At 32.5% G+C, this 26604-nt stretch overlaps 2 protein-coding genes and 1 pseudogene across 3 annotated transcripts in view; 2 read left to right on the plus strand and 1 right to left on the minus strand.

Moving 5' to 3' along the window:
* LOC107901105 (CRM-domain containing factor CFM3A, chloroplastic/mitochondrial) overlaps positions 1 to 17382 on the plus strand; it is a 32823-nt gene extending 15441 nt beyond the window's left edge. Inside the window, exon 9 of the mRNA XM_041095723.1 lies at positions 17191 to 17382. Within this exon, the coding sequence (XP_040951657.1) occupies positions 17191 to 17280 (90 nt within the window). The 3' untranslated portion in view covers positions 17281 to 17382. The remainder of the gene's footprint in view (positions 1 to 17190) is intronic.
* LOC107901107 (CRM-domain containing factor CFM3B, chloroplastic-like) lies at positions 1416 to 3439 on the plus strand (annotated as a pseudogene).
* Positions 17383 to 17602: 220 nt separating the features above from the next.
* Positions 17603 to 20611, minus strand: LOC121203139 (uncharacterized). Of its 2 annotated transcripts, XM_016826981.2 has the most exons (7): positions 20280 to 20611; positions 20017 to 20135; positions 19807 to 19889; positions 19337 to 19458; positions 18751 to 18915; positions 18249 to 18342; positions 17603 to 18093 (listed from the first exon to the last, which is right to left on the minus strand). In XM_016826981.2, exons 1-7 carry the CDS (start codon positions 20461 to 20463, stop codon positions 17892 to 17894), a joined length of 969 nt encoding a protein of 322 aa, XP_016682470.2. In that variant the 5' UTR covers positions 20464 to 20611; the 3' UTR covers positions 17603 to 17891. The 2 variants fall into 2 exon arrangements, with proteins under 2 accessions (XP_016682470.2, XP_040951659.1); XM_041095725.1 differs by lacking the exon at positions 18751 to 18915.
* Positions 20612 to 26604: the final 5993 nt, after the last annotated feature.

A 26604-nucleotide genomic window follows, 5' to 3' on the forward strand; every position in this document is an offset into this window, starting at 1 on the left:
ATCGAACATATGAACACTTAGCACATTGTCTGCTTTTTCCTTTTCAAAGGGCGCCTTATATCAATTTTGACCCTTATTCTCATGAAATTTCTACTTTCTTTTCCCAGACTTGAGCCATCATATTCCATGAACTCTCCTATAAAATTTCCCATTTGAATTGCCAGATTTTTCGAGACAAAACCTATTGGAACATTATATAGTTGAACCCACAAAGGTGAGTAGATTAATGGGATCTTTAAAGGATCCTCCCCCCTTTTGTAACTTATGAAGAATTAGTAAGTGATTGTTGAAAGTCCAAGGTGAACCTTTAATAACCCTTTCAAGAAATGAAAAAATTGAAATAAATACCTTTTTTTCCCCAGGTCTCTAATCTGAACTCCTCTTACGGGGTGCCACAAATTTGCCATTGTACTCCTCATTGTTGGAAAATGAACAATACTTGCCGTTAAAAAACATCCCACCAATTGCAAAACTTTCGTTTCTCTATCTGTGTCTGCTTCAGTTTCAACTTGAAGAATTTTGTCTTCCTCCTCCTCCAGAGATAATCTCGCAAATTTCATCTCCATACTAAACTGGTCCCTTCAATTGCCGGAGTAAGAGATTTGAATAGCAGATTGCCGTCATATCAATACCAGAAAATAAAAACAAGAAAACCCTAAAAAACTATAAGAGATCGCAGATAGAGGCGTGTTAAATTAGCAGACTTTATTGTTTGTTGATGATTTTAATTATTTGGATTAACTAATGACTTTATAAAAGTAGAAAATAATTATGTTAAATTAAAATATAACAACTAAATCTTATAATAGAGAGACCAAAACCTTAAAATTTTTTTAAACCTCAAATTATAACTTATGGGCTAGATGTTCACTTTTCTTAAAAATAGTTTGGGTTTGAATATTCATTGTACCAAAAAAAATCATAATTTAACCATTTAATTGGTTTAAAGTTAATTTAAATTGTAAAATTCTCGATTTACTCTCTCATCAATTTGAGGTTCATTCCATAATGTAACATTAATCGAAAAGATAAAAATGCTCATTCCATAATGTATCGAAATTCCCATTTGTTGCTTAGAAAATAGCAAAACATTAATTATTCAGTCAAAAATGCCAACCCTTAAACTAACCTTAAATTGTCTTGAAAACATGTTCAAACTACTTTCTAGCCAAGATAAAAACATGATGTCCAACAAACAATTCAAAAGAATATTTAAACATAGATAAAGCTTAACAAAAATGACAACTAATGTCCCAACAGAAACATCGAAATTAAAAAATGAAATGTTATCATATATTTTTAAATACCAATTTATGTATAATTAATGTACAATTAGTAAGGCATCATTTAATTGGTTTAAATAATATTTTAGCATTCAAATTAAGAAATAGAGTATTATGCGATGTCTTTTTTTTAAAAAAATTTGAGAAATGAAATTAAATAATTCGGCATGCATTTTATTTATTTATCTACTTATAAATTAAGTATGTAATAGTTTTTATTTTACACAAATAAGTTTAATAATAATCTATTAGTAATTCTATTATATACGTATGCATGTGGGCATCATGAATTTAAAATATATGTATATTTAGAAATAACATTGTAAATATATAATTTGAAATTAAAAATAATAACAATTATCGACGTAAGTTTTAAGAGTAATGATTCGAGCAGTGATCATTGCATTTGGCATTGTGTAAGTTCCATAACTTACCTTATTTGTTAGTATGTCTTACCGAAATATCTTGATTATTAGCTGACATCTTTTTGAAAATATGTTATTGAATTATGTCTTTCCGATATCAGAAAACTAGAGGGTTGGTTATATGGAGATCAGGTGGCTCGGTGGAGTTATAAGGGGTATAGCCTACAAGCTTCAATGTGTTCAATCGTATTCTGGGCAGGATCAGGCTGATACAAGTGCTTCGGATGTTATAACTACTAACACAGAAAATATGGTAGTTAAGGACTCTGTTAGGACTGAGGAGTCCTTCATGCCTTCTTCTTCGGAATATTTGAAGCATCTATCAAAAGAAGAGCTCATGGATTTGTGTGAACTCGAACATTTGTTAGATGAGCTAGGTCCATGATATAAAGATTGGTCAGGTCGAGAACCGTTGGCTGTTGATGCGGACTTGTTTCCACATGTTTTTCCTGGGTATCAACCCCCAATCACACGCCTTCCTTATGGGGTAAGACATTGTTTGAAGGATCATGAAATGACTACTTTCCGTAGACTTGTGAGGTCAACGCCTCCACATTTTGTCTTAGGTAAGTGAATGAATGAGATTGTCTTTGTATCACTAAATGTTTCACCATAACTTTTTCTCTTGATGGATTCCGTTCCTTTATTGTTATAGGAAGAAATAGGGAATGGCAAAGTTTGGCATAGGCTATTGTGAACTTATGGGAAAGAACTGCAATTACTAAGATGGCTGTTAAACGTGGAGTAGAAAATACATGCAATGAAAGCATGGCTGAAGAGCTTAAGGTGAGAGATTACAAATATTGTTGCATCTTGAAATGTAAATCTAATTATTTAACTGACAACTTAGTTTTTTGATGGCTTCAGGCTACCATCCTTGATTACTTCTATTATATCAAGCTATTTGCAACTTGCCATTTTTTGTTTTCCTTCGGATGGTGTTCATTAGATACTTGTTGCTTATTGCACATGCATTCTGTACATGTAGCAATTGGCAGGGGGCATTGCTTTCCAGAAACAAGGAATTTATTGTATTTTACAGGGGAAATGATTTCTTGCCACCTATTGTAACAAATCCATTGAAAGAGATACAAAAGTCAAGAAATCTTCGGCAGGAGAAGGAAGAGGAAGCACGAGGGAGGGCCTAGCCTTGGTTGGATCTAATGTAAAAGCTTCTACACTTCCTTTGGTTGCTGGCACTCTCACAGAAACCACTACTGCAACCTCTCGCTGGGGGCACCAACCAAGCCCTGATGAAGTTGAGGAAATGAGGAGAAATTTAGCATTGACTCAACAGGCTTCACTAGTCAAACATCTTGAGAAGAAACTAGCTCATGTAAGTTACAGATGCAGTTAGTAAGAAGTGATAACAAGATTCTCAAACATTTTAAAACTGTGACGAACTTTCTGATTTATGTCGTCTTTCTAACTTTGCGGCCCTAGGCTAAAGGGAAGTTGACAAAGGCCAATAAAGCTTTAGCTAAAATGCTGGCGCATCTCGATCCCACAGATCTTCCAACTGATTTGGAAACATTGAGTGAATAGGAGAGAATTTTATTTCGTAAGATGTGTCTAAGTATGAAACCCTACTTGCTTTTGGGTAAAAATGGGAACTTCAATCCTGCTTTATTGTTTCTGACTAGAAGAATCATATATTAATATGAGTTTTCTTTTTTAAGAAAACGAGGAGTTTATGATGGTACAATAGAAAACATGCACCTCTATTTGAAATGCCGAGAGTTGGTAAAGATACTTGTGAAAAGAGAAAGTTTGGCCCAAGTGAAGCATATTGCAATTTTGTTAGAGGCCGAGAGTGGTGGGGTGCTAGTATCTTTAGATAAAACTACTAAAGGCTGTGCTATAATTGTACCACCCCTAACCCGTATCCGTTGCCTGAGTAGGGTTATGAGGTATTACCAACACAACATAGTCTAACACAGTCATTTATCACAATTTATGTCTACTAATCATATCTCTTATACGAACCATACTTCTTTTACCAATTTCACAATACAATTCATACACTAAAATTTAACCAAGTCATAACCATTCTACTATTCAAATTTCGAACCAACTAGCATACATCAATCATATTACATTATAACAAAACACATCCACCAACTAAATCATTACTCAAGCCGAATCTTATAACCAAACATTATCACACATATATACTTAGAAACATACTTTCCAAAAGAGTTTATAACATGACCAAATGTACATAATAATTAGTATCTCTAACAAGCCATTTCGTATGGCAATTTATATACAATTCAAAATTAGCCATAGTCTATACATGCCATATGTCATAATATCAAGCTTTCAAAATACCAAAATGGCGATTGATAGTGTAACGACAATCCTTGACGATCCCCGAGCTCGAGCTAGCTTTATATATCTATAAAACAATGGAAGGATGCACAAAGTAAGATTTGGAAGCTTAGTAAGCCATAAGCAAATAAATCATCTCAATGATATTTATAATTCAATTAAACTAAGTCGAATTCAAAGAAATCTCAAACACATACACATTTTACTAACTCATATAAATTCATATTATCACATTAAGTACTAAACTTACCTTAATATTCCATGAACATATAACTTCACACAACTTGAACCATTTAGCTCAAATTCACATTCGGAATTGTTAAGGACACACAGAAATCATATAAAGCTCGTACAATGCCATATCCCAGATATGGTCTTACATGTTAACGCATATTGATGCCACTATCCCAGACAGGGTCTTATATGAATCATATACGATGCCAATGTCCCAGACATGGTCTTACACGTTTTCTCACTTCGATGCCAATTTCCTAGACATGGTCTTACACGAAATCACACCTCGGAAGTCCTAATATCATGACATTAATATCCAATACATTTCCTAAGGTTCATTCAGAGCTTTCGACTTCATAATTAAATCAATTCATGCATGAAACCAGTCATCCAATGCTCAAATCAATTCGACAATATATATGTATACATATACAAATCAATTCGGCAATGTATATCTATATACAAATCAATTCGGTAATGTATATCCATATACAAATCAATTCGGCAATGTATATCCATATACAAATCAATTCGGCAACGTATATCTATATAAAAATCAATTCGGCAACGTATATCCATATACAAATCAATTCGGCAATGTATATCCATATACAAAAAAATTCAGCAATGTATATCCATATACAAATCAATTCGGCAATGTATATCCATATACAAAACAATTCGACAATGTACATCCATATACAAATCAATTCGACAATGTAAATCCATATACAAATCAATTCGGCAATGTATATCCATATACAAATCAATTCGACAATGTATACCCATACACAATCAATTCGAAAATATATAAAACATATACATTTGAATTCAAAAACATTTATGTACTTATGAACTTACCTCGTACGGAAACGAATGGATCAGATCAACTACTCGTCAATTTTCGATTTCCCCCAATCTAAATTCGATTTCTTTCTTTCTTAATCTATATGAATTCAAATTTAACTCATTTAATCACCTATCCAAAAATACCTATTTGGACATTTTTGCACTTTAGCCCCTAAAGTTTCACATTTATTCAATTTAGTACCTATTTCACCAATACACAAAATTCACACAATTCAATATAACCAAAGCTTAGCTGAATTGCTATAGTGCCCCTAGCAGCCCAAAACTTTCATTTATTTCACATTTTAACCACTCAATTTGCATGTTTCACAATTTAATCCCTATTTGACATTTTTGTCAAAAGTCACTTTACAAAACATATTAATCTATCAACAATTATTCATTTTCCATCATCAACATTCAAAAAAATCAAGCTATCATCAATGGAAACTCAAAAATTCATAAACCAATTCAAAAATTAGGGCATGAGCTAGCTAGGACATGAAGCAGCGATATCAAAAACATAAAAATTATCAAAAACTGAGCTCAAACCGTACCTTAATCAAGCTATGTGTGTGTCGAACCCTAAGTGTTCATCAAAGGGGTCTTTCTTCTTTAATATTTGACCAAGGAAGAAAATATGGACAAAATTTTATATTTTGGTTTTATTTATTTTATCATTAATTTACTTATTTACTATTTTACCATTAAAAACATTAGTAATTACACCAAATGCCACTCCACTATCATCCACTAACTCAAAAATGGCCTATTTACCACTTAAGGACCTTTACTTTAATGTTCTATATCTATTAGACACCTTTAGCTTATAGAACACAACTTTTACGCTTTATGAGATTTAGTCCTTTTTACCGAAATTAAGCATTCAAACAGTAAAATTTCTTTATGAAACTTTCACACATATATAATTACATGCTGTAAATACAAAAAATAATATTAAAATAATTTTCTAACCTCATATTTGTGGTTTCAAAATCACTGTTCCTATTTAACTAAAACCGGACTGTTACAACTATAATCTATTGAGGGAAAAACTTGTTGGTGTTTTTTGAATAAAAAACACAAGAGATTGTTTTAGGACCAAAACAAAGAAACAAATGGCTGAAAAAATTAGTCATCATTAGATGTCAAGCTTACATATAAACAAGCAATCAACTTGAGTGAAAAGAAAAACTATTACCTAATACTTACCTAACACCACTAATACATCTTGAAACTCATAAAACAAAACTTGTACACAAAGATAAGCTAATTTTATCAATTCAATCAACACCTAATCACAACAAACATCTTACTAACTTAGTTCAAATGTAACTAAGTAACAAAAAATAACCAAAGTCAGCATGTTGTCGTGCTGCAACATGCATGCCACAAAAAATAGACTTAGTTGCATGTAAGCCATTTCTTAACACTCATTCTTGGCTTTCTGCTGCAAACTCCCAATTTGGATATTAAGTTTCATGTCATTAGCCTTGGTGAACTTGACTCCATAGCTGAGAATCCCTTTGATGTATCTTAAGACCCTTGTTGTTGCTTGTAAGTGAATCACATTACAACAATGCATGAATCAAGACAAAAGACTGACAACAAATACAATATCATGTCTTGAGGTTGTTAAATAGAGTAAACACCCCACAAGGCTTCTATAACTAGATTCATTTACCCCTTCAAAATCACCTTGGCTCATTAGTTTTTCACCAATAGCAACTGAAGTATTAGCTTCTTTGCAATTTTGTATGCAAAATTTGTTCAAGATCTTCAAGGCAAAAGCTTTCTGACCTTTGAAATGCCCTGCTAAGTTTGAGATACCTTTATACTAGGAAAGTAGGTCGTTTCACCTAGATCAGACATTTCGAATACATTTTCCATTTGCCTTTTAAATTTAGCTAGCAATTCATTAGTCCCACTAGTCACTAGCAAGTCATCCACATACAAGGAGGCTATTAGAAGAGTTTCATCTCCAGCTTTCTTCATATATAAAGTTGGCTCACTGATGCTTCTTTCGAATCCCAAACTTGACAAATAACTATCAATTTTGTCATACCAAGCCCTTGGCGCCTGTTTTAAGCCATACAAAGACTTTTTAAGCTTGTACACTTTTGTTTCTTCAATAGCCACCTTGAAGCCATCTAGTTGTTCAACATATATCTCCCCAAACTTCACATCAATTTGATGTATCTTTCACTTCCTTTGAGTTGCCAAGTGATAAGCTATACAAGTAACATATTTTAATCACATTCCTTTAAATTAATGTTTCTATACTTAGGAGAGCATTTGGGAGCGAAAGGAGCGAAAAATGAGCAAAAATCAGACAAGTAGAGCTATTTGCAAGAGTCACACGACATGAGCATTCCCACACGAGCAGGACACATGCCCATGTGTGCCACACGGGCTGTATACACGCCCATCTGCTAGCTTATGTCAATTTCGCACCTTGCTTCCCAAATACACAAAAAAACACAATTTTTAGGATTTTTGAGCATTCTAAAATCTATAAATACTAATTAGAAGAAGACATAAGAGAGCCATCAAAGAAGATTGAAGAAAACACTTGAAGAACACCATCAGAATTAACTTGGAAGCAGATCTCCATCAAGATCAAAGATCTCCTTTTAATTTCTTTCAAAGTTTTATTGGGTTTCTTTATGTCTTGTGGTTTTTCTGACTTTGAGATGTTTGCATTCAGGATTATGAACTAATTCCCTAGATACCTAGGGAGGATGAAACCTATGATGAATCATTTTATTTAATTTCTGTTTTACGCGATAAATACTTGATTCTTGTTCTTAATTATGTATGCTTATTTATTGTTTTAATATTTTCAGGATATTAATTCATGTTTAATGTGCTTAATTCAGTGAAGTAAAAGTCTCTATTTAAGAGTAGATCTAGCATAATTGAATGGAGTTGAATGCAATCCTAAAAATAGGACGACATAAATTTATCAGATTATGGTCAAATCTAATAAGGAAATCCATAGATCGAGTTAATACGACGATAGGGGTTTTAATTAGAAAGAGATTTCAATTAATCAGCCAAGAGTCAGGTGTTCTTACTCTTGAAAGAGATATTAACATAATTTAGGAATTTCTATGGATCAAGACACAAATGAATAAATCGTGTAATTTAGATTCTTAATAATAGGTGAAGTTTAGGTGGATTCTTTCTTAGGTATTGTCTATTTCATTGGTTAATATTCGATTATTTCCTTAATTCATTCTCTGTTGCGTTCTTAGTTAAATTAGTTTAGTAAATTTAGATTAAAACACATTACTCCAAATTGTCGGCTAAATATTAGAAAAACGGTAATTACTAATACTTTTAGTCCTCATGGATATGATATTCTCTACTCACCATAGCTATACTATTGTTCGATATGTGTGCTTGCCTTTTTTGTATTTATAGTTAGTATTGTGACCATCACCAAGGCAAGCAAAAGTCTTATGACATCTAATATTTCCACTGGTGTAAAGGCCTCAAAGTAGCCAACACCATACCTTTGGCTGAAACCCTTCACAACCAACCTTGCCTTCAACTTGTTTAAGGTTCCATCAACATTGTGCTTGGCTCTAAACACCTATTTTACCCCTATGACTTTCTTATGAACTGGCCTTTCAACTAGCTCCCAGGTTTGATTCTTGTGTATCATTTTCATTTCATTCAACATTGCTTCCTTCCAGCCTTGTAATGCTTCTACTTATTCATAATTGATTGGCTCAATAGCAGCTATGTTAGCCCTTTCATACACCTCACTAATTAATTTGGTTCCTCTAATAGGCAAATCATCAAAATCCATTTATTGCTCAAACTGATCAGCTTCATTCGGCCCAGTTGCTAAATTTTTAGTAACATTTTCTGGCTCAAGTTTATCCCAGTTCCATGTTGACTTCTCATCAAACACTATATCCTTACTTACAAACACCTTGTAAGTTAATGGATCAAGTATTCCGTAGCCCTTCTTGACACTACTATAGCCCACAAAAATGCTAGGTTGAGATTTCTTTTCTAATTTGTCCCTCTTAACAGTAGGAACATGTGCATAACAGATGCAACCAAAGATTTTTAAGTGTGCAACTGAAGGTTTGAATCCAAACTAGGCTTCAAATGGAGTTTTATCTAACAAAGCTTTGATTGGTAGCATGTTTTGAAGATAGGCAACAATGTTTACTACTTCAGCCTAGAAATTTTTTTGCAAGTTTCTTTCAAACATGAGACATTTGGCCATATCCATCAGGGTTCATTTCTTTCTTTCACTAACACCATTTTACTGAGGTGTGTAGGTGGTGGTGAGTTGATGTTCAACCACTGACTCTTCACAAAAATTTTGAAACAAATTAGAAGTGTACTCTGTCATGTTGTCTGACATTACAATTCTAAGCTTGCAACCTGATTGAGTCTCAACTGCTACCTTTAACTTCCAAAATAGAGAACCAACCTCTGACTTCATTTTGAGGAAATAAACCCAACAAAACCTGGAATAATCATCAATGAAAAGGATGAAATACCTACTACCATTCAAAGATTAAGTCTTCATAGGACTGTATACACCAGTGTGAACTAACTGTAGTTTTTCAGAGGCCTTCCAAGCCTTGTTTGTTGGAAATGGAAGCCTCGTTTGCTTTCCCAATTGGTACACTTCAAAAATACCTTGTTGCTCAACCATTTTTGTAAAGTTGTCAACCAAATCCTCCTTGGATAAATGAAGTAAAGATCTATAATTGACATGACCCATCCTCCTTTGCTACAATTCAGACTCATCCAATGTAGTTGTATAAACACTAGTAGTAGCTTTATTCCAGTAAACAACAAAGCTCCTATCAGTCAAGGCTACTGACATAAGCTTACATCCACTTGGATTAGTAATCAAGCATTATTTGTTCTTAAACATAATGGAATACCCTTTCTCAAGTAATTGACCAATACTTAGCAGATTTCTATCTATTTCAATTACTAAAAGAACATTTGAGATAAGTTTAGTACCTGAAAAGGTGTTAATCAGCACATCTCATTTCCCTTCTGTTTTGATGTACTGTCCATTGCCAACTTTCACCTTAGAGTTGAAGTTACTGTCAATCCATTTGAAAATGTTGGCATCAAGAGTCATGTGGTTGGTATGGGTTTCTTCAACTACTTGAGCTTGAGAGTTCAGCTTGTAACACCCTATACCAGGTCCATTCGCCGGACCCGAGCTATAGGATGCTACAACAAAAAATTGAAACATTCACAAGCAATTTATTTAATAATACTCAATAATCAATAAATACAAGTTAACTCCATGTTAAACATGCATTACAGTCAAAATTAAGTCTTAATCAGGCTTACAAAAGCCTTTGAACAAGTTTAGAACTAAATTGAGACCAATTTGAAACATTTACAAAATAACAGATAAAAATGTAAAACAGGGGTCACACAACCATTTGACAAGGCAAAGATCTTGTGGTGCGGGGAAATGGCTCTGTGGCAAAACCATGTGGTAGAGCTTAGACCTTGTGGAAGGAGACACACATTCGTGTCTCTAGACCGTGTAACTAACTGATGCCGTATAGACCTAAAATTACCTTGAACGTGTAGCACATACAGCCGTGTCAACCACTTGTATGTGACACATGACCGTTTGGTAGCCTATGTACAACATAAATAACATGTTTTAAGCAATTTCCATTCCATTCATACCAAATGACGTATAATGCCATTTAACACCATTTAGAACTACTTCAAAATATGTACATTACAAGACCAAAATATTAATTTACTAATCATACAAACAAGCAACCAATATGCCTTCATTGACACCAACAATACAACCATTAAACAACAAGGAAACTTTACCATTCTTGACAAGTTAATCATACCTGAACATTCATATGCAATCATTATTTCTTTAACTAAAATATCAATAGGCAAAGTTCAAAATATAACCTAAAACTTTATACCAATTTCATCAAGCAAAATATGCCATAACTACAAATGCTTTTAATCATTTCATATCACAATTCAATTACACCAAATGTAAACATTTAACTAACATACCAAAGTCCATTGCCATTTCATGCTATCATCTAAGCAAATACTTAATACTATCCATGTCTTTGCCATAATCATCTATGTGTTAAATTACCATATGTATATATTTAAATATTTATATTCATTCAAACACAACCGTGCCAAACCACAAACACAAGCTTTACATTTTAATATTTTATCCTCTTAGGTACACACTACAAATAACCCAGCTCGAAACATCAAAAGCCTACGAAATTGGGAGACGAAAGTTGTATGCTTCTCGATCAACACGTTCTGGACAATTCCAAATCTATAGAAAAAAAGCAACCCAACTATATAAAATACTTAGCAAGCTCATACAACATAAAAAAATAACTTACCTTAACCATTTAACAATTACATGAATCAATATGAATCAAATTCACCTATCATTGCATTCAAAACATCAACCGTATGAGATTTAGTCCAAACCGCACATATAATTTCAAATGGTAAAATACCAACTTTAACTCAAAATTCATCATGAACCCATTTTCCAATTTGTCACTTTGCAACACTTTTATCATTAAAAATTTCATCATATATCCTTGTCATATTCATTCATATCATGATATAGTTCAACAATTCTGAATCAATATGTAATTAACATGCAGATATTTAGAGTTCGTATTTCATCCACATTAATGATACAATTTCACACTGTATATGCATTGATTTTTCCAATGGAAATTTGTAAAAAAAAACACAATACACAAGTGTGAGAAACATTTAATGTTCGTTCAAGCTAGTCAAGTACAGAAATATATGTGTTAGGTTACCCGTTCGGGCTAAACCATTGACAACACAGAGAAATAGCCTGACCAAGGCTATGTATACATGTAAGGTTACTAGTCCAGTTTAAACCTTTAAAACGACAACAGATTACTAGTCTAGGCTAAATCTGTGTCACATGTGTATCCGAGTCCACAAAAAATGCTGGAGCTCGGTCTAGAATGGGAATCATTCAGAAATCTCGTGTATGAAACTTTTACTTGGTCCATTAGAACTATCTCAGAATTCACTTTATTTCACATAGTCTAATTCCATTTCAACAGTTTATATATATAATTAACAACATCTAATAACAAACTGTAACCACGAATAGTAGTATGAACTTACCTGTCAAAGTAATTTAACTATCAAGGAGTAATCAACAATTTTTCCTTTTCCTCGTATGTCCTTTGATCGATGAGATTCTTGATCTAAAGTATAGTTTAATTCAATCAAATCAATTAAACCACATAAACAATCAAATTTATGCATTTAAGCCCTTTTAATCATATTTTACAAATTTACCCCTAAACTTTTACATTTTATTCAATTTAGTCCCTAAAATTAGACTTATCATAACTTTCAAATTTTGACTTCAAACTTTAAACCAATTTCAAATACATTCAATTACAACCACCTATTATAAAAAATCACGAAAATTACATGTAAATTTCAATATATTAATAATTTAGTCCTTATGTTCAAAATTATCAAAAATCACTTTATAAAATAGTCCTAAACATTTCATAGCTTTAAAATCTACCATTTTCTATAAAAATATTTAAGATTCATTAATGGAAAATTTTAAAATCTTTAACAGTTTTGAAATTGAAGATACGGGTTAGCTAGACTTAATTACAACGATTTCAAAAATATAAAAATTATAAGATGATTACAGTCGTAAACCAACTAAAAACTTGACTAAGGCTAGTGCACCTATCAATTAATAGTATAGCTACAGTGAGCAAAAATATCGTTCCCACGAAGACTAAAAGTACTAGTAATTACCGTCTCTTTATTATTTAACCGAAAAATTGGACTGATTGATTAAAATAAAATTAATTAAATTAATTAACCAAAGAACATGACAAAGAAAAAAATTAGGAAAATAATCTAGTAAACAACTAAGAAGCGAAACAATACCCAGGAAAGAATTCACCTAGATTTCATCTTTCATTATCAATCTAAATTACGTAATTTTTTTACTTAGTATCTTGATCCGTAGAAATCCCTAAACTATGCTAATATCTCTTTTCAAGATTAAGAGCAACTGACTCTAGGTTGATTAATTGAAATTTCTTTCTAATTAAAACCCCTATTGTCGTATTAACTCAATCTATGGATCCCCCTATTAGATTTGACTCTAATCCGGTAGATTTATATCGTCTTATTTCTAAGATTGCAAGCAAATCCACTCAATTATGCTAGATCTACTATTAAACAGGGTCTATTCCTCATCTGATTTAAGCACATCAAACATGGATTACAAGTATAGAAATATTAAACCAAGAATTAAGCACACATAATTGAGAATAAGATCCAAGTATTTATTGTGTAAAAATAGAAATCCAATAAACATAATTCATCCTAGAGTTCATCTCCCTAGGTATTTGGAAAATTAGTTCATGATAGTAAATAAAAATATCCCAAAGATAGTATAACCATAAGAAACAAAAAAAAAACTCATAATAAACTTCAAAGAAATCAAGAGGAGATATTTAATCTTGATAAAAATCTACTTTAGAGTCGGCTTCAATGGTGTTTTTCGAGTTATTTTCTTCAGTATTTTATGATGGCTTACTCCCCACTTCTTATATTTGGTATATATAGGTCTTAGAATACTCGAAAAACCTAAAAATCACATTTTTTTCGTGTGTTTAGAGTGCGATTTATGATTTTCACACATTCTGACACATGGCTGTGTGGCAGCCCGTGTGGCTCACACAACCGTGTGTCTAGCCCATGTGGAATGGCCCAGTCGTGGCTTTTGAAACTTGCTCTGATTTTTCAGTTTTCGCTCGTTTTTCACTTCTTTTGCTCTCAAATGCTCTCCTAAGTATAGAAACATGAATTTAAAGGATTAGGAGTATAAAATTCACCATTTTACTTCAAATAATCATCTAAAAATGCATTAAGGTTAGGATTAAAACATTTACTTTTAACATCTACCACAAGAAATGAAATTGATTTACTTAACAAACAAGAGGCCGAAAGTTACTTGAAGCTCGTCAATGGCTTCTCAAATTTTCTTTCGTTCCAAGCGGCGGAGTGATGCGATCTTGGCCGCATCATGTTTCGGTACAACTCAACAACCTTAGAATTGGCCTAAGCTTGAGGGGCCCAAGTGCAAAATGAAGCTTAATTTCAACTCAAATGAGCTCAATTCTAGCTTCTTCAAGCTCGTCTAGTTCAAACCATTTTTAATTTACTGGAATAAGTATTTAGTTGCTGGAATAAATTACTCATCTTAGTTAATTGAGTTCATCTTAGTTAATTAAGTTGCTGGAATAAATTACTCATATTAGTTAATTAAGTTCATCTTAGTTAATTTAGTTGCTGGAATAATTTATTGTTGTATGTGTTTTTAAGTTTATTAAATTAAGTTAAGTGTTAAATGTGTTTATTTACAGTTTATCAATTAAGCTTATTAAGTCTAATATGTGTTAAAATGTGTTTAATGTGTTCAATGTGTTTTTAATGTGTTTGCTTGTAGGTGACTGATCAGTTGGTAATAGTTATGTACAAGGGCTGTTACAAAGTGTTAAATGCGACTATTCAGTTGGAATCAGTTACATACAATGGGCTGTTACATTATTTAAAGGAGAGCATTATACATTATTTAAAGGAGAATTTAAAGCTTTTCCTAAACTTTTTGGCTGCTCAAGAATGAAACCTAAGCATTCAAGCTCATTAAATCAGCTGAATTGGAACATTAAATCATATTGATAGTTGCTGTTACTTTGGCCTAGAGATTTCAAGAGTTTGTGCTTAGTGACTAAGTTAATTTCAGCTCATTATTAGCTCATTAAGCTGAACAAAATTGATTATTCGGCTAGGCCTCATCTAGCACTATAAATACTTGTAATCAGCTTATTGTAAAAAAAACTTTTGCTGAATTTATGCTAAATTTGAAACTTGTGAGATTTTCAATTCTTCTTGTTCTTTCGAGATTTAATTGACTTATCAAGTTTTCTTGTGGCGTCATTTTTTCTTTTGTTTAAACCGAACTTATCACCTTTTGGTGTGGCTTTCATATACATTTGGTTCCTATCACTTTTGATAGTGGGTCAAGGTCCTTGCTGTTTTCTTTAAACCGTAAATCACCTAAGAGCCATTTTGAGACTCGGGTCAACAATCCAATATTGTTGGTTCATTCTCGGTCTTAGTCAAATTATCCATTATTTACTTAACCATTTTACTTACTACCATTGTTTGAAGTCATTTATCCTATTTTGTTTCATTTAACCCGAAACGAACTTATCCTTACTCAATTCACGATCGGGCAATCTCAACGACTCAATTACTCCCGTAAGCGAGTTCGTATCACAGAGAAATAGCAAATGGAAGGTGACCACTTTACTTTTATGTTTTATTCTTTTATTTAATATAATTATATAAAATTTAAACTTTATTACTTTAACTTAAGTCATGTAAATTTAATAAATAATTTATTAATAATCATGCACCAACCATCCCACTAAGGTTATTTGGGCCTAATTATAACATAAGTCCATACACATTTAATGATTAAATCTTTTAATTAATAAAATTTAATAGATTAATTTTTACAATTGTTATGATTTAGTCATTACACCTTAATTAACTATTCAAACGTTAAAATTTCTGGACCAAAATTTAATATACCTATTATTAAATATTTACGGGCTCAATTTATGGAAACGAGGTCCTAATACTTCATTTTTCAAAATCACTTTACTTTGAGGACAACCCACTTGCACTTAACTAATTATCTAATTAAATAAAAATTATCAAATAAAATTCACTTTATTATAATACTTGACTTGTAAATATTAAATAATAATATTTACGTACTCAATTGTTGAAATTGTGGTCCTGAAATTACTGTTTTCAACATCACTGAAAAACAAGTTATTACACAACTGTTATGGCTATTGTTGTTTTTGTTGGCTGCTGTTCTTGCAAAATTTTTCAACATGGTCTAACTGCTTGCAAGCTCTACATTGCACATTAGGCTTGAACTAACAATATGCTTCCAAGTGAGTAGTCTTTTTACAATGAGAGCATGGTAGATAGTTTTTCTTTCCACCATCTCTTTTAGACTCCTTTTTATTGTCTGACTAGCTCTTCTTCCCTTTGTAGCTAGAGAAGCTCGAGCTTCCTTTACTTTTGACTTGAAATGCAACTTCATGATGCTCCTCCTGTCTGCTGGCTTTTCTTTGTTCCTGAGCATAGAGTGCATTGATTAGCATAGTCAACGAGATTGTTGACAAATCTCTCAAGTCTTCCAAGGAAGAAACCTTGGCTTCATATCTCTCAAGTAAGGTTGCAATAACCTTTTCCACTATTCTGCTTTCACTGAATTGGTCCCCAAACAGTCTTACATTGTTCACAACAGCCATGATCCGTTTGGTCCCCAAATCAGAGCTGGTAATTCTTTTTACTTTTAGATATATATCTAATTACGTATTGATGTTCAACAAGAGATGACTTGATAAAGTTTACCGTCATTATAATCCGTTGTTTTGATCCAGGAAGAAATGAATGCTGGGAATGAGGTTGGTGCCGTAAACACTCCATACTTAAGGTTGAATGAAGCTCTACTTTCTGATGAGGATATTGAAGAGGTAATAAATGATCCGCTAAACTCATACATGCTGGAAGATAAAGAACATGGATTTCATTTTCTTCCACTTTGTTATGAGCAATTATACACATTTGAAGTTGCAATCCTCCCCTAGGCCTGATTTCCTGCTAATGAATAGTGCAAAACCTTAAATAATTCTCATCTCTTGATGATCATTGATAATCTATTATTTTGTTCTTCCTCTATGATATCACAACTGGATTTAGTGAATGAATTCTGTACTTGAAACCTGTGTTACAAAGATTCAAAGACCGAGTGTAGGAAAGCTTCGAGTTGTATAGCTGACACCAGCTATTATGAGGTTGCATCTCAGTTCGAGTTGCATAGCTTGACATGGTGTGCTTTGCTGTACTGATTCTGATGGCAAATTTATTTGTACTCGAACCAGGAAGACTGGGAAGATGAGTATATGGAATCATATGGCAGCGGCAATGATAATGATGATAATGATGATCAGCAAAAGGAAAGACCAGTTTAGTAGTTGCTCGACCAGATCACAGCCTGGAGTACCAGCTACTGCAGATTTTTGAATAAAGGCAAATGCTTTAACATTCCAGCTTCTAAGCCAGGGAAAGATCATATATAGAAATGGATATCATTGGATGTTGCATTCAAATTATATGGTTATTTTCCTTATTTGCAGCAAATTTTAGAAGGTTGTAGGTGCTTCTAGTTATATTATAAATACAATTAATGATCCAACTGAAGTTTTATTCTAAAATCCCATTTATTCTAGCAGACAATTTGAGAGGGAATAGAAAGGAAAACTACAGTGTTGAATGAACCATAATTACATCAAGTCACTTGCAAGATCTCTGTAATTTATTAAAAAGAAAATAAACTACAAAGCATTGTCTTTTAAGAACGAATGGCAATAAACATTATAACAACTGGAAACTCAAGCTTCCATGGAACTTGGTCAAACTAGTCAGAGTGAGCAAAATCCAGCTTGGCATGGCCGTTTAACATGAGGTAAATAACTGGGATCAATTACAGCTACAGGGGCTTACATTGCTGGAATATTTCAGCTGTCACCTATATCTCATTTGTTGGTGGAGAAAATTTTAGATTTGTGTTTACAGCCTCTACCTACTTGGAAGAAACCTCGTCTTGCTCTAAGGCTGACTTTATAAATTTCACAACAGTAGATGCCAACTCATTTTGGTGCGAGGTGTACCCATGATTTGCTCCTTCTATAATGTGTAATTGGTGATTAGGTATAACCTTGGCAAACTCCAAAGCATCTTCAACAGAATTTATCTCATCAGCAGATCCATGGACCGTCAACACCCTGTATGTTATGGTGAATAATAGCACAAATAACATATACTAGTATTGACGTTCATTTGACATTGACATCTAAATCTAGCTCAATGAATCAGTGAAGAATCAATTATTTCGAAACGACAAAAACTAATAGGCTCTAGTCTAGATTCAAAATCTTACCGACATTCTTTATCAATCTTGAGGCAAGCTTCATGCATGTCTGTTCTTAAGCTATCCATCAAAGCTTCCTCAGTCACACGGTATTCAACGCCTCCTACATAAATAAAATGTAATTAAAATTCGAAATGTTTCCAATCAAGTACATAAACAAATATTGAACAAGACTAAATGTTAACCCTTTACATTCCACAAGGAATGTTTTTATTCCCAGGAAATTGTTAATATAGAACATTTTGTAATGCAAAATTTCTACTTCTCTTTCAAGTTCCAAATGCCAAAAGCTATAAGAGCACTGAAAGCAGCTATCTTTATCACTGATTATGTAGCCATATTCTAATTGGATACTTTTTAAGTAACACTTAAACAGGACAGAAAATCCAATCAGGAATGCTAATTTGCTTAACTTAACAAACAACAAATAGATCCTTGATGGACATACACAGACGTGAAGAACAAAAACTCAGGAAATCATACACATCAAGGAAGCTAAATAAATAACTACCCGTCTTATTCTTAACATCAATGTGGCCATCCTTCTTAATTATTTCCATAAAGTCTTCTCCCAAGCGTTCTGCAATGCCTCTCTTCAAGTCGTAGCGGCCAGAAACGTTTACGACTATATTTATATCTTGATACTTAGAAGCATAAAGAAGAACCACAATTCCCCCTGCATTACATTATTTTAGCGGTATAACACTTGTTGGAGAACTTATTAGCGAAATGAAAATCACAGCTGAAAATAGCTAATTGACAGACTTCATGGGGATATCTTGATGCTTCAAAGCATAAAGAAGCACCAAAATTCCCCCCTGGATTACATTATTCCAGTGATAGAACACTTAAACAGTAATGTTAGCTAGGTTACATTACTTATTCCGTGTATTAATGATCAAAACATTATAAGAAAAAAATATATTGCTAAGATCCATCCTGACAATAACTCAGTGGTTAGAATGTAATTTAAGATATAGTCTTCATAAACTAATAGTTTCTTCTTAGAGAACTTACAAGTTCTACAGTGCAGAGCAAAACCATTCTTTATTTTAACTAGTTCAGAAAGTTCAAGTAGGAAACACTGGGATACTCACCTTTACTATGCCCAAGAATTGCACTTACTACACGATTTTCCCCTGAAAAGTGTTGAAGTACAGCGTGTAAATCATCAGCTTCTCGGTAATAGTTACCATACTGAAATGAACCTTCACTTTCTCTGAAAAATGGATCCCGAAATAAGTCACAACTATGAAACAAAGTGAACAAAACACACCCTCCAGCGGCAGCAATAGACATAGAAAGTAAGAACTATGCTGTATAATACATATTTGACTATCCAAGCAAAGCCACCTCTTAAAATCTCTACAGATTTTAACTTTGTTGCTCCGACTCTTCTACCGTGACCAACACTCGTACCCGACCCTTGGGTGTGGAGATAAGACCAACAATCCTCCAAATACATTAAAGAAAAACTTAGAAAAATCTAACCATACCCGTGTTGGACATATACAATGTCCGACACTCGCACCAGAGTCCGAGTAACATTAGATTTTAATCAACTCACCCGTTTCCAGCAAAATCGAAACGGAAGACACTGATTCCTTCTTTTTCTAAAGCAGCAGCAAGGTTCGTCAGAGTATTGCAATCCTGAAGTAGAATTAATCTAAGTGAGCTGCTTTCCATAAATTATTACTATTCCTCCATGAACAGGCATTTCCACCTAATATATTTGCTAATGAAAGCAAGGTGAAAGAGATGAAATGACGCAACTGACCTTTGTGGATTTGAAACCATGGCATAAGATTACAATCTCTTTAGACTCGGTTTCATGCAATAATCCCACTAGTTTTTCACCATGCTTGTTCGGAATTATCATTCTCTGCTGCTCAATCACTAAAATGTAGAAAAAAAAAGGGTCCTTTTTTTTATTTTCAAAATTCTTTACATTAATTCTATCAAAAAAACATTCTTTACATTAAAAACAAAATGGAACCATAATAAAGTTATAAAAGAAAGGAAATACGAATAATTTGGGACCTGGGCTTTGGGCAGAATGAGTGTGAGCCATCGTCGAGATTGTGGATGATATGAATGGTTTAGAGATACGTCGACAGGTGGATGATATGAATGGGGTTCGTACCTGTGGAAAAGGAGATTTAGGATAAGTTGATAAATTTGAGAGCAGTGTCAACGAATCAAAGTTAAGGGCAATTGTGTCCATTTTTAAAGCTAGTTCAGCAACGATTCGTGCTTTCCGGAAAAAAAAACCATTTTCGGTATAAAATTTTCAAAATTCTCAAAAAATTATTTTTGTGTGAAATTTTGTTAGGAGAAGTATTTTTTTTTTCTTCTAAAAAATAGCTGCTTTTGTCTTAAAAATATTTGTTAGAAGTAATACTAAATACACTTTTAAGACCTCTGGTTGGCCTCTTTCTTTTTTGTGCTTAATAAAGCAAGACCTATAAATAGGGGTGAGCATTCGATCGAATTAAATCAAAAATTTTAGAGTTAATCGAGTTTTCATATCTCATTTTATCATCCTAACTTTATTTAAAGTTTTCTCGAATCGAGTCGAGTGAGATGGAATTCGAATCGAATCGAATCGAATATATTTGTTCAAGTTAAATTTTAAAAAATAATTTTGGGTCCTTTTAACCACTGTCACCCATCATAAAAAAGTTTGTCCACCTTAATCAAAATTTTTATTAACTTTCATCACCTCATAATTTATTTATTAATTTTTATATATTTGTTAGCTTATTTCCTTGCTTAGTTGTTTCAATTATCTTCAGATTCTTGTCACTATATATTTTTTGAATTAAAAAAATATATTAAATATAAAAATATGATTTTTTAATAAAAGTTATTTTAAAAATGAAATGTGAAATTGATACCAATATAAAATGTTAACACGAATATTTTATGACATAATTAATAATTCAATTTTAATATAAATATTCAATATGATTAAACAATTCAATAATATAAATAATATAAAGTGTGAAATTTAATTTAATAATATAAATAGTAGATATAAATAAAATTATTACTATTTATGTTTAGTGATTTTTTTTGGATAATTTTGATTTTTTATTTAAGAGTAAAGGGTGAGAAGTAAAAGTATAGGGGGAAAATAAAAAGTTTTGGGGAATAAAAGTTTGAGGGAAAGTAAATAGGGGGACTAAAATTTTGGAGGGAATATTAAAAAAAAAAAATTGGAGGGGGAGGGTTTGGGGTAGATGGGAGGTGGGAGGTGGGATGGGAAGGGAATAAAAGTTTTATGGGAAAAGTGAGAGGGAGTAAAAATTTTGGGGGAAAATAAAAAGTTTTGAGGGTTTTGGGGGGTAAAATTTTAAGAAAAAGTAAATGGGAGAGTAAAATTTTGGTGGGAAATAGATTTTGGGTAGATTGCGGGGTTGGGAGGGGAGGGGAGTAAAAGTTTTGGGGGAAAAGTGGGAAGGAGTAAAAGTTTTGAGGGAAAAGTAAAAAGGTTTGAGAGTTTTGGGTAAAAATATAAAATATTATAGTTTGATATTCGAATTATTCGAATTCGAAAACTCAACTCGATTCGAACTCGAAATTTGAAAAAAAAATTCGAGTTGATTCGAATAACTTGATTCGTTTAACTCGAAATTCGAATTTTTTTTATTTTTTCAAGTCGAATCGAGTTTTGCTCACTCCTACCTATAAATGGATTGAGATATAGGAAAGATTTTCGATTGAATCCGTTGCGCCATCAATTATAATCTATTATATTCCATTAAATAAATTATTAAAAAATAAAAATATTTAAAATATATTTAAAATTGATTTCAATCATCCAGTTCAATTGATTTTTTTTACGGTTTAATTAGTTTTTATTGATTTTTGAATTAATTGGTTCAATACCCTTCTCTATATCAATATCCGACTAATTCTCAATCTAATTAATTTGATCGTTTGATCCGATCTAATTGACCAGTTCAATTTGATTCAAACAACCTTAACTATTACAGGGTAGAACAAGGCTTTGAGTATCCCTTCTAACCCATCAAACTGATAGAGGTTTTTTCTAATGTTGGGAAACAATGGTTTAAAAAAAAATTCAACGTCAACATTTTTATTTTCTAGTTAATGATTTTAACTATTTAAACTAACTAATAACTTTATAAAAGTAAAAAAAAAACAATTATGTTAAATTAATATATAACGACTAAATCCTATAATAGAGAGACCCAAATTTTAATTTTTTTAAATCTTAAGTTGTGACTTATTGACCAGATGTTTATTTTTTCTAGAAATAGTTTGGGTTCAAATATTCGTTGTTCTAAAAAAGAGTCATAATTTGACCATTTAAATGTTTTAAAGTTAATTTAAGGTTTAAGAACCTAGATTTGCTCTATGATCAATTTGATGTTCAAATTGATGTTTGAACATAACATAGGTAGTACATCAGCGCAAGAAGAAAATCAAGGAGAGGAATAAACACAAATCCACAATGAGAGTCAAAGAGATACGTAAAGAGAGAATTAACGCAATATTTATCAACACAGTCCAGATTCTTCAATCCTATATTTACGAAACTCACTCAGAGATAGGGTTAAAGATATTCAATCATCTTAAAGTCTCTTACATTTTTCTCCAAGTCAATCAAAAAGATAAAAATGCTCATTCTGTTGTGGTGCGAAATTCTCCTTTGCTGCTTAGAAAGTAGCCAAACATTAATTACTTAGTCTAAAATGTCAACACTTAAATTAACTTTGAGTTGTCCTGAAAATATATTCAAATGGCTGGTCAGACAAGACAAAAATATGGTGTCCAACAAACTTTGAGTTGTCCTGAAAACATATCCAAATGCCTGGTCAGACAAGACAAAAATATGTCAACACATATGCATATGGGCATCACGTATTTAGAATACATGAGTGCATTTAAAAATAACCACTAATAAATAATGAAATATACAGTTTGAAACTAATAATAATAACTATGGAGGTATGTTTTGAAAGCAACAAGTCGAGTAGTGATCATTGCGCTTGGCACTGCATAGGTTTTATAACCGGCCTTATTTGTTAGCATGTCTAACCAAAACCTCTTGCTTATTTGTTGGCATCCTTTTGAGGATGTTGTGCAACCAATCTCGTGATTATAATTGAAGAAGAAATTGGATTAAATAAGATTACTGTTCAAGGATTTTAATGTGATCTACTTACATTATATACTAGGATATGTAATCCAAGCAAATATAAGTTAACTTTATGAAAATTTGTCTCAATTCTTTGTATCCCTATTATATTAAGGGTAATTGATTTGATGAGATTTGAGCAACTCAGGATGGATTAAAGTTTACTTTGTGAAGTTAGCTTCATGCTCTATCTATGGAAGTCATGTTGGAATTTGATGAGGCAATTATGTGAGCAGTGCTCACTGCACTTGACACTGCGCAAGTCACATAACTTGCCTTATTTATAATTGAAAATCCTTTGTACCAAAACGATTGGGTTGCGATTATTGTTGATATCTTAGATGTATAATACCCCATCTTTGAATGTTAATCTATTTGAAATAACATATCTTGAAGATTGGATTGGATCTGATCAAGCAATCGAATCCCCTTAAACGAGGAGATTGGATCGAGGCAACTTGAAGACTTATCTCTAAAGATCTCTTACCACTCTTGTACAAGTATAAAAAAAAGGAAAAAATATTCATAAATTAAATCACGACTATACTGTAAGCGTACAATGTCAAATTGTAATATAGATTTTGTTTACAATGAAATACCATGGTAGTCCAAGGATCGTACTCAAGGGATTGATAAGGGAAGATGAAATAGTCAAGTCAACCAATAATAAAGCAAATACTAATCTAATCAACTCAAAGATAATTAGTGCAAAACCAAATAGAAATCATGTCACAACTAAATCTAGCTTACCAATTGAACATACTAACCTAACCTTCCTCTTTCTTACCTTAGATGATGCAAACGATCAATGTGATGGTCAATTGGTCCACTAATTACTTACTAGGCTAATAAACATGTCTCGATTGCATCATTTGTCACTCCTAACTAGGAATCTCCTCTTGGTCTCATCCTAAACTAGAAGTTACCACCTAAGATCTTCTATCGGTCTTACCTAGGCACATAGTTCTCCTCTCGATCTTACTACTCGACATAATTATATCAAAATTTTACATGATAGATGTTGGAAAAATCCCAGTTTGAAAACGGTTTTCTTGCACAACGAAAAATTAAAAATTTCAAAAATTGACCTGATTTGTGATATTTATAGCAATAAACCATAACCAAATTCATACCTATATCTTTTACTTAAAGGACATTCATTGTTCTTGACTTTCAACCAAATGATATTCTCTACTATTCTCGTGCCACGAACTGCTTCGAGTGTGAGCTCAAACCAATTGAATCGAAACATAGAACTAGAAAAATTTCTCTCTTTTATTTTGGGTGAAAACAAAAATTTTATCTTCTTAATAGAATTCGGTAGAATTGTTATTGTAGAAAAATATATTTAATAGTTGAGAACAAACTCTCTCTATTTGTTGGCAAAGTAACAATCTCTAAAAGTTGTGTAAATAGCTTTATCGGTGCCATCTATTTATAGGGAGAGAAGGTAGAACCCTTATTGAATTGGAGATGTTTATTTCAAATAGAAAAATAACTTCCTAGTTCAACTAGGAGAGGGAGAAAGGCTAATAGGGTGTGCTTCCCCTCATATGTATTATGATGGGGATTCAAGCCTCTCATTGTATTGGGCCAAATTATATGTGCTTTATAGACATTTAACCTAACACTTTATAATTTAATCCAACTTATACATATTTTTCTATTTTCATGCAAACATTACATATGCCACATAATCACATAACATGATAATGAGATCTACATCTTTCTCAAATCAATAATAAGCATCAATATCACACAACATGCTTTTCACAGCTTATACGGTTTGGGGAAGTACTTACTTGATAAAATTCATATCGACGGTTTATCTCTCTTTATGGATACATAAAGTATCCTTATCAATAACATTATTTAAATAACAACATTTTTATAAATATAAATCAAAGACTTAATTTAGTTTAATGTTAAAACCCACACTTGATCGTAGATCTGATGTGCAACAAATCTCTAAGAACACCCACACGTGGGTCTAACAATTAGATTACCTATTCAATCAACAATAGTGATCTTACGTTAATAAAAATCATCAATAAGGTTGATACAATAGTGGTGTTGATTTTTCCATTATCATTTACCCTTAAAATCATCTCTCGGATAAGTGATTTAAATGCCAACATTTAGTGGTCTCTTGGGTCGATGTCGATCGGCCCTTTAGTAATACATGACATAAGAGATGTTAATACACGAAGAAATTATTTACTAAGGCTCTTTAAAATATTCAGCGAAGGGAAGAAAAATAAGGAGAAGAAAAATATTTCTTCACAACCCTTACTATTATACTTACTATGTTGAAACATAAGGTTTGACAGATCGTAATAGTCAAGAATCGGAGGGGAAAGAATGATCTAAAAGGAGGATTATTTGAAAATAAGGCCAAGAAAAATAGATTTTAGAATTAGGTATTAAACAAAATATTTAGTGTAGAATTTTTGACTATATAAAAAAATAATTAACATTCAAAATGAAGAAGAAAAAGAGAAAGGATCTCCATCATCGGTGGCGGAGGCAGCGATTCGGCGGAGGAGAAGGAAAGAATATGGGTTCGGTCACTTTCTTAAAATAGGAGAAATGAGAATAGAAAAAAATAAGAAAAAAGGAGAAGTTGTGCGATGGTGCGCAGTGGTTGCCACGATGGTGGAGGGCGGTGCAAGAGGCGGCATTTGGAGAAAAATGAGAGGGGAGAGGTGGAAAAGTGGTGGTCCGGCGATGAGGTGATGGTGGTGCAAAGCTAGGAACGAAAAACAAAAAAGAGAGGTGTAGATCTAATCAAAAGAGAAAAAAGAAAGAGGAAATGGGTGGTGTAGCAATGTGGGGAGGAGAGTGAGAGAATGGATGGCAAAAGTGTGCTCAACCTTGTCTAGCTTCAATGAACCATACATAAGAAAAAAATGGAGAAATTGGCAAGTTAGGGTGACAAAGGAGTAAAAAGGGGATCATGGTCTCCACAATTATGGTATGTTGACCAAAAGAAAAGGAAAGAATCTTCCCCTCTTATGGCAAGCTAGGTTGGACGGCAAGGGATTTAAGCTCATAGGAAAAATTACAAAAAATTTAAGTTAAAAGATGTAGATTAGGACAATTAGGAAACTTTTTAAACTTTTAACCACTAGGCCATTTCACTTCCTTGTGATCATTTTAACAAGAAAATAATTAAAACATGGGATGATCTTTGCTAAG

The sequence above is a fragment of the Gossypium hirsutum genome, chromosome D06 (assembly GCF_007990345.1).
Source record: "Gossypium hirsutum isolate 1008001.06 chromosome D06, Gossypium_hirsutum_v2.1, whole genome shotgun sequence".
NCBI lineage: Eukaryota > Viridiplantae > Streptophyta > Magnoliopsida > Malvales > Malvaceae > Gossypium > Gossypium hirsutum.

What these genes read in the sequence shown, in the direction of transcription:
- LOC121203139 (XM_016826981.2), bottom strand. Translation starts at nt 20,463, where the DNA reads ATGGACACAATTGCCCTTAACTTTGATTCGTTGACACTGCTCTCAAAT. An exon ending in TCATTCTGCCCAAAGCCCAG is followed by an intron (nt 20,136 to 20,279) that starts GTCCCAAATTAT and finishes TCTACATTTTAG; the next exon opens with TGATTGAGCAGCAGAGAATG. An exon ending in TGATGTTAAGAATAAGACGG is followed by an intron (nt 18,343 to 18,750) that starts GTAGTTATTTAT and finishes TTATTTATGTAG; the next exon opens with GAGGCGTTGAATACCGTGTG.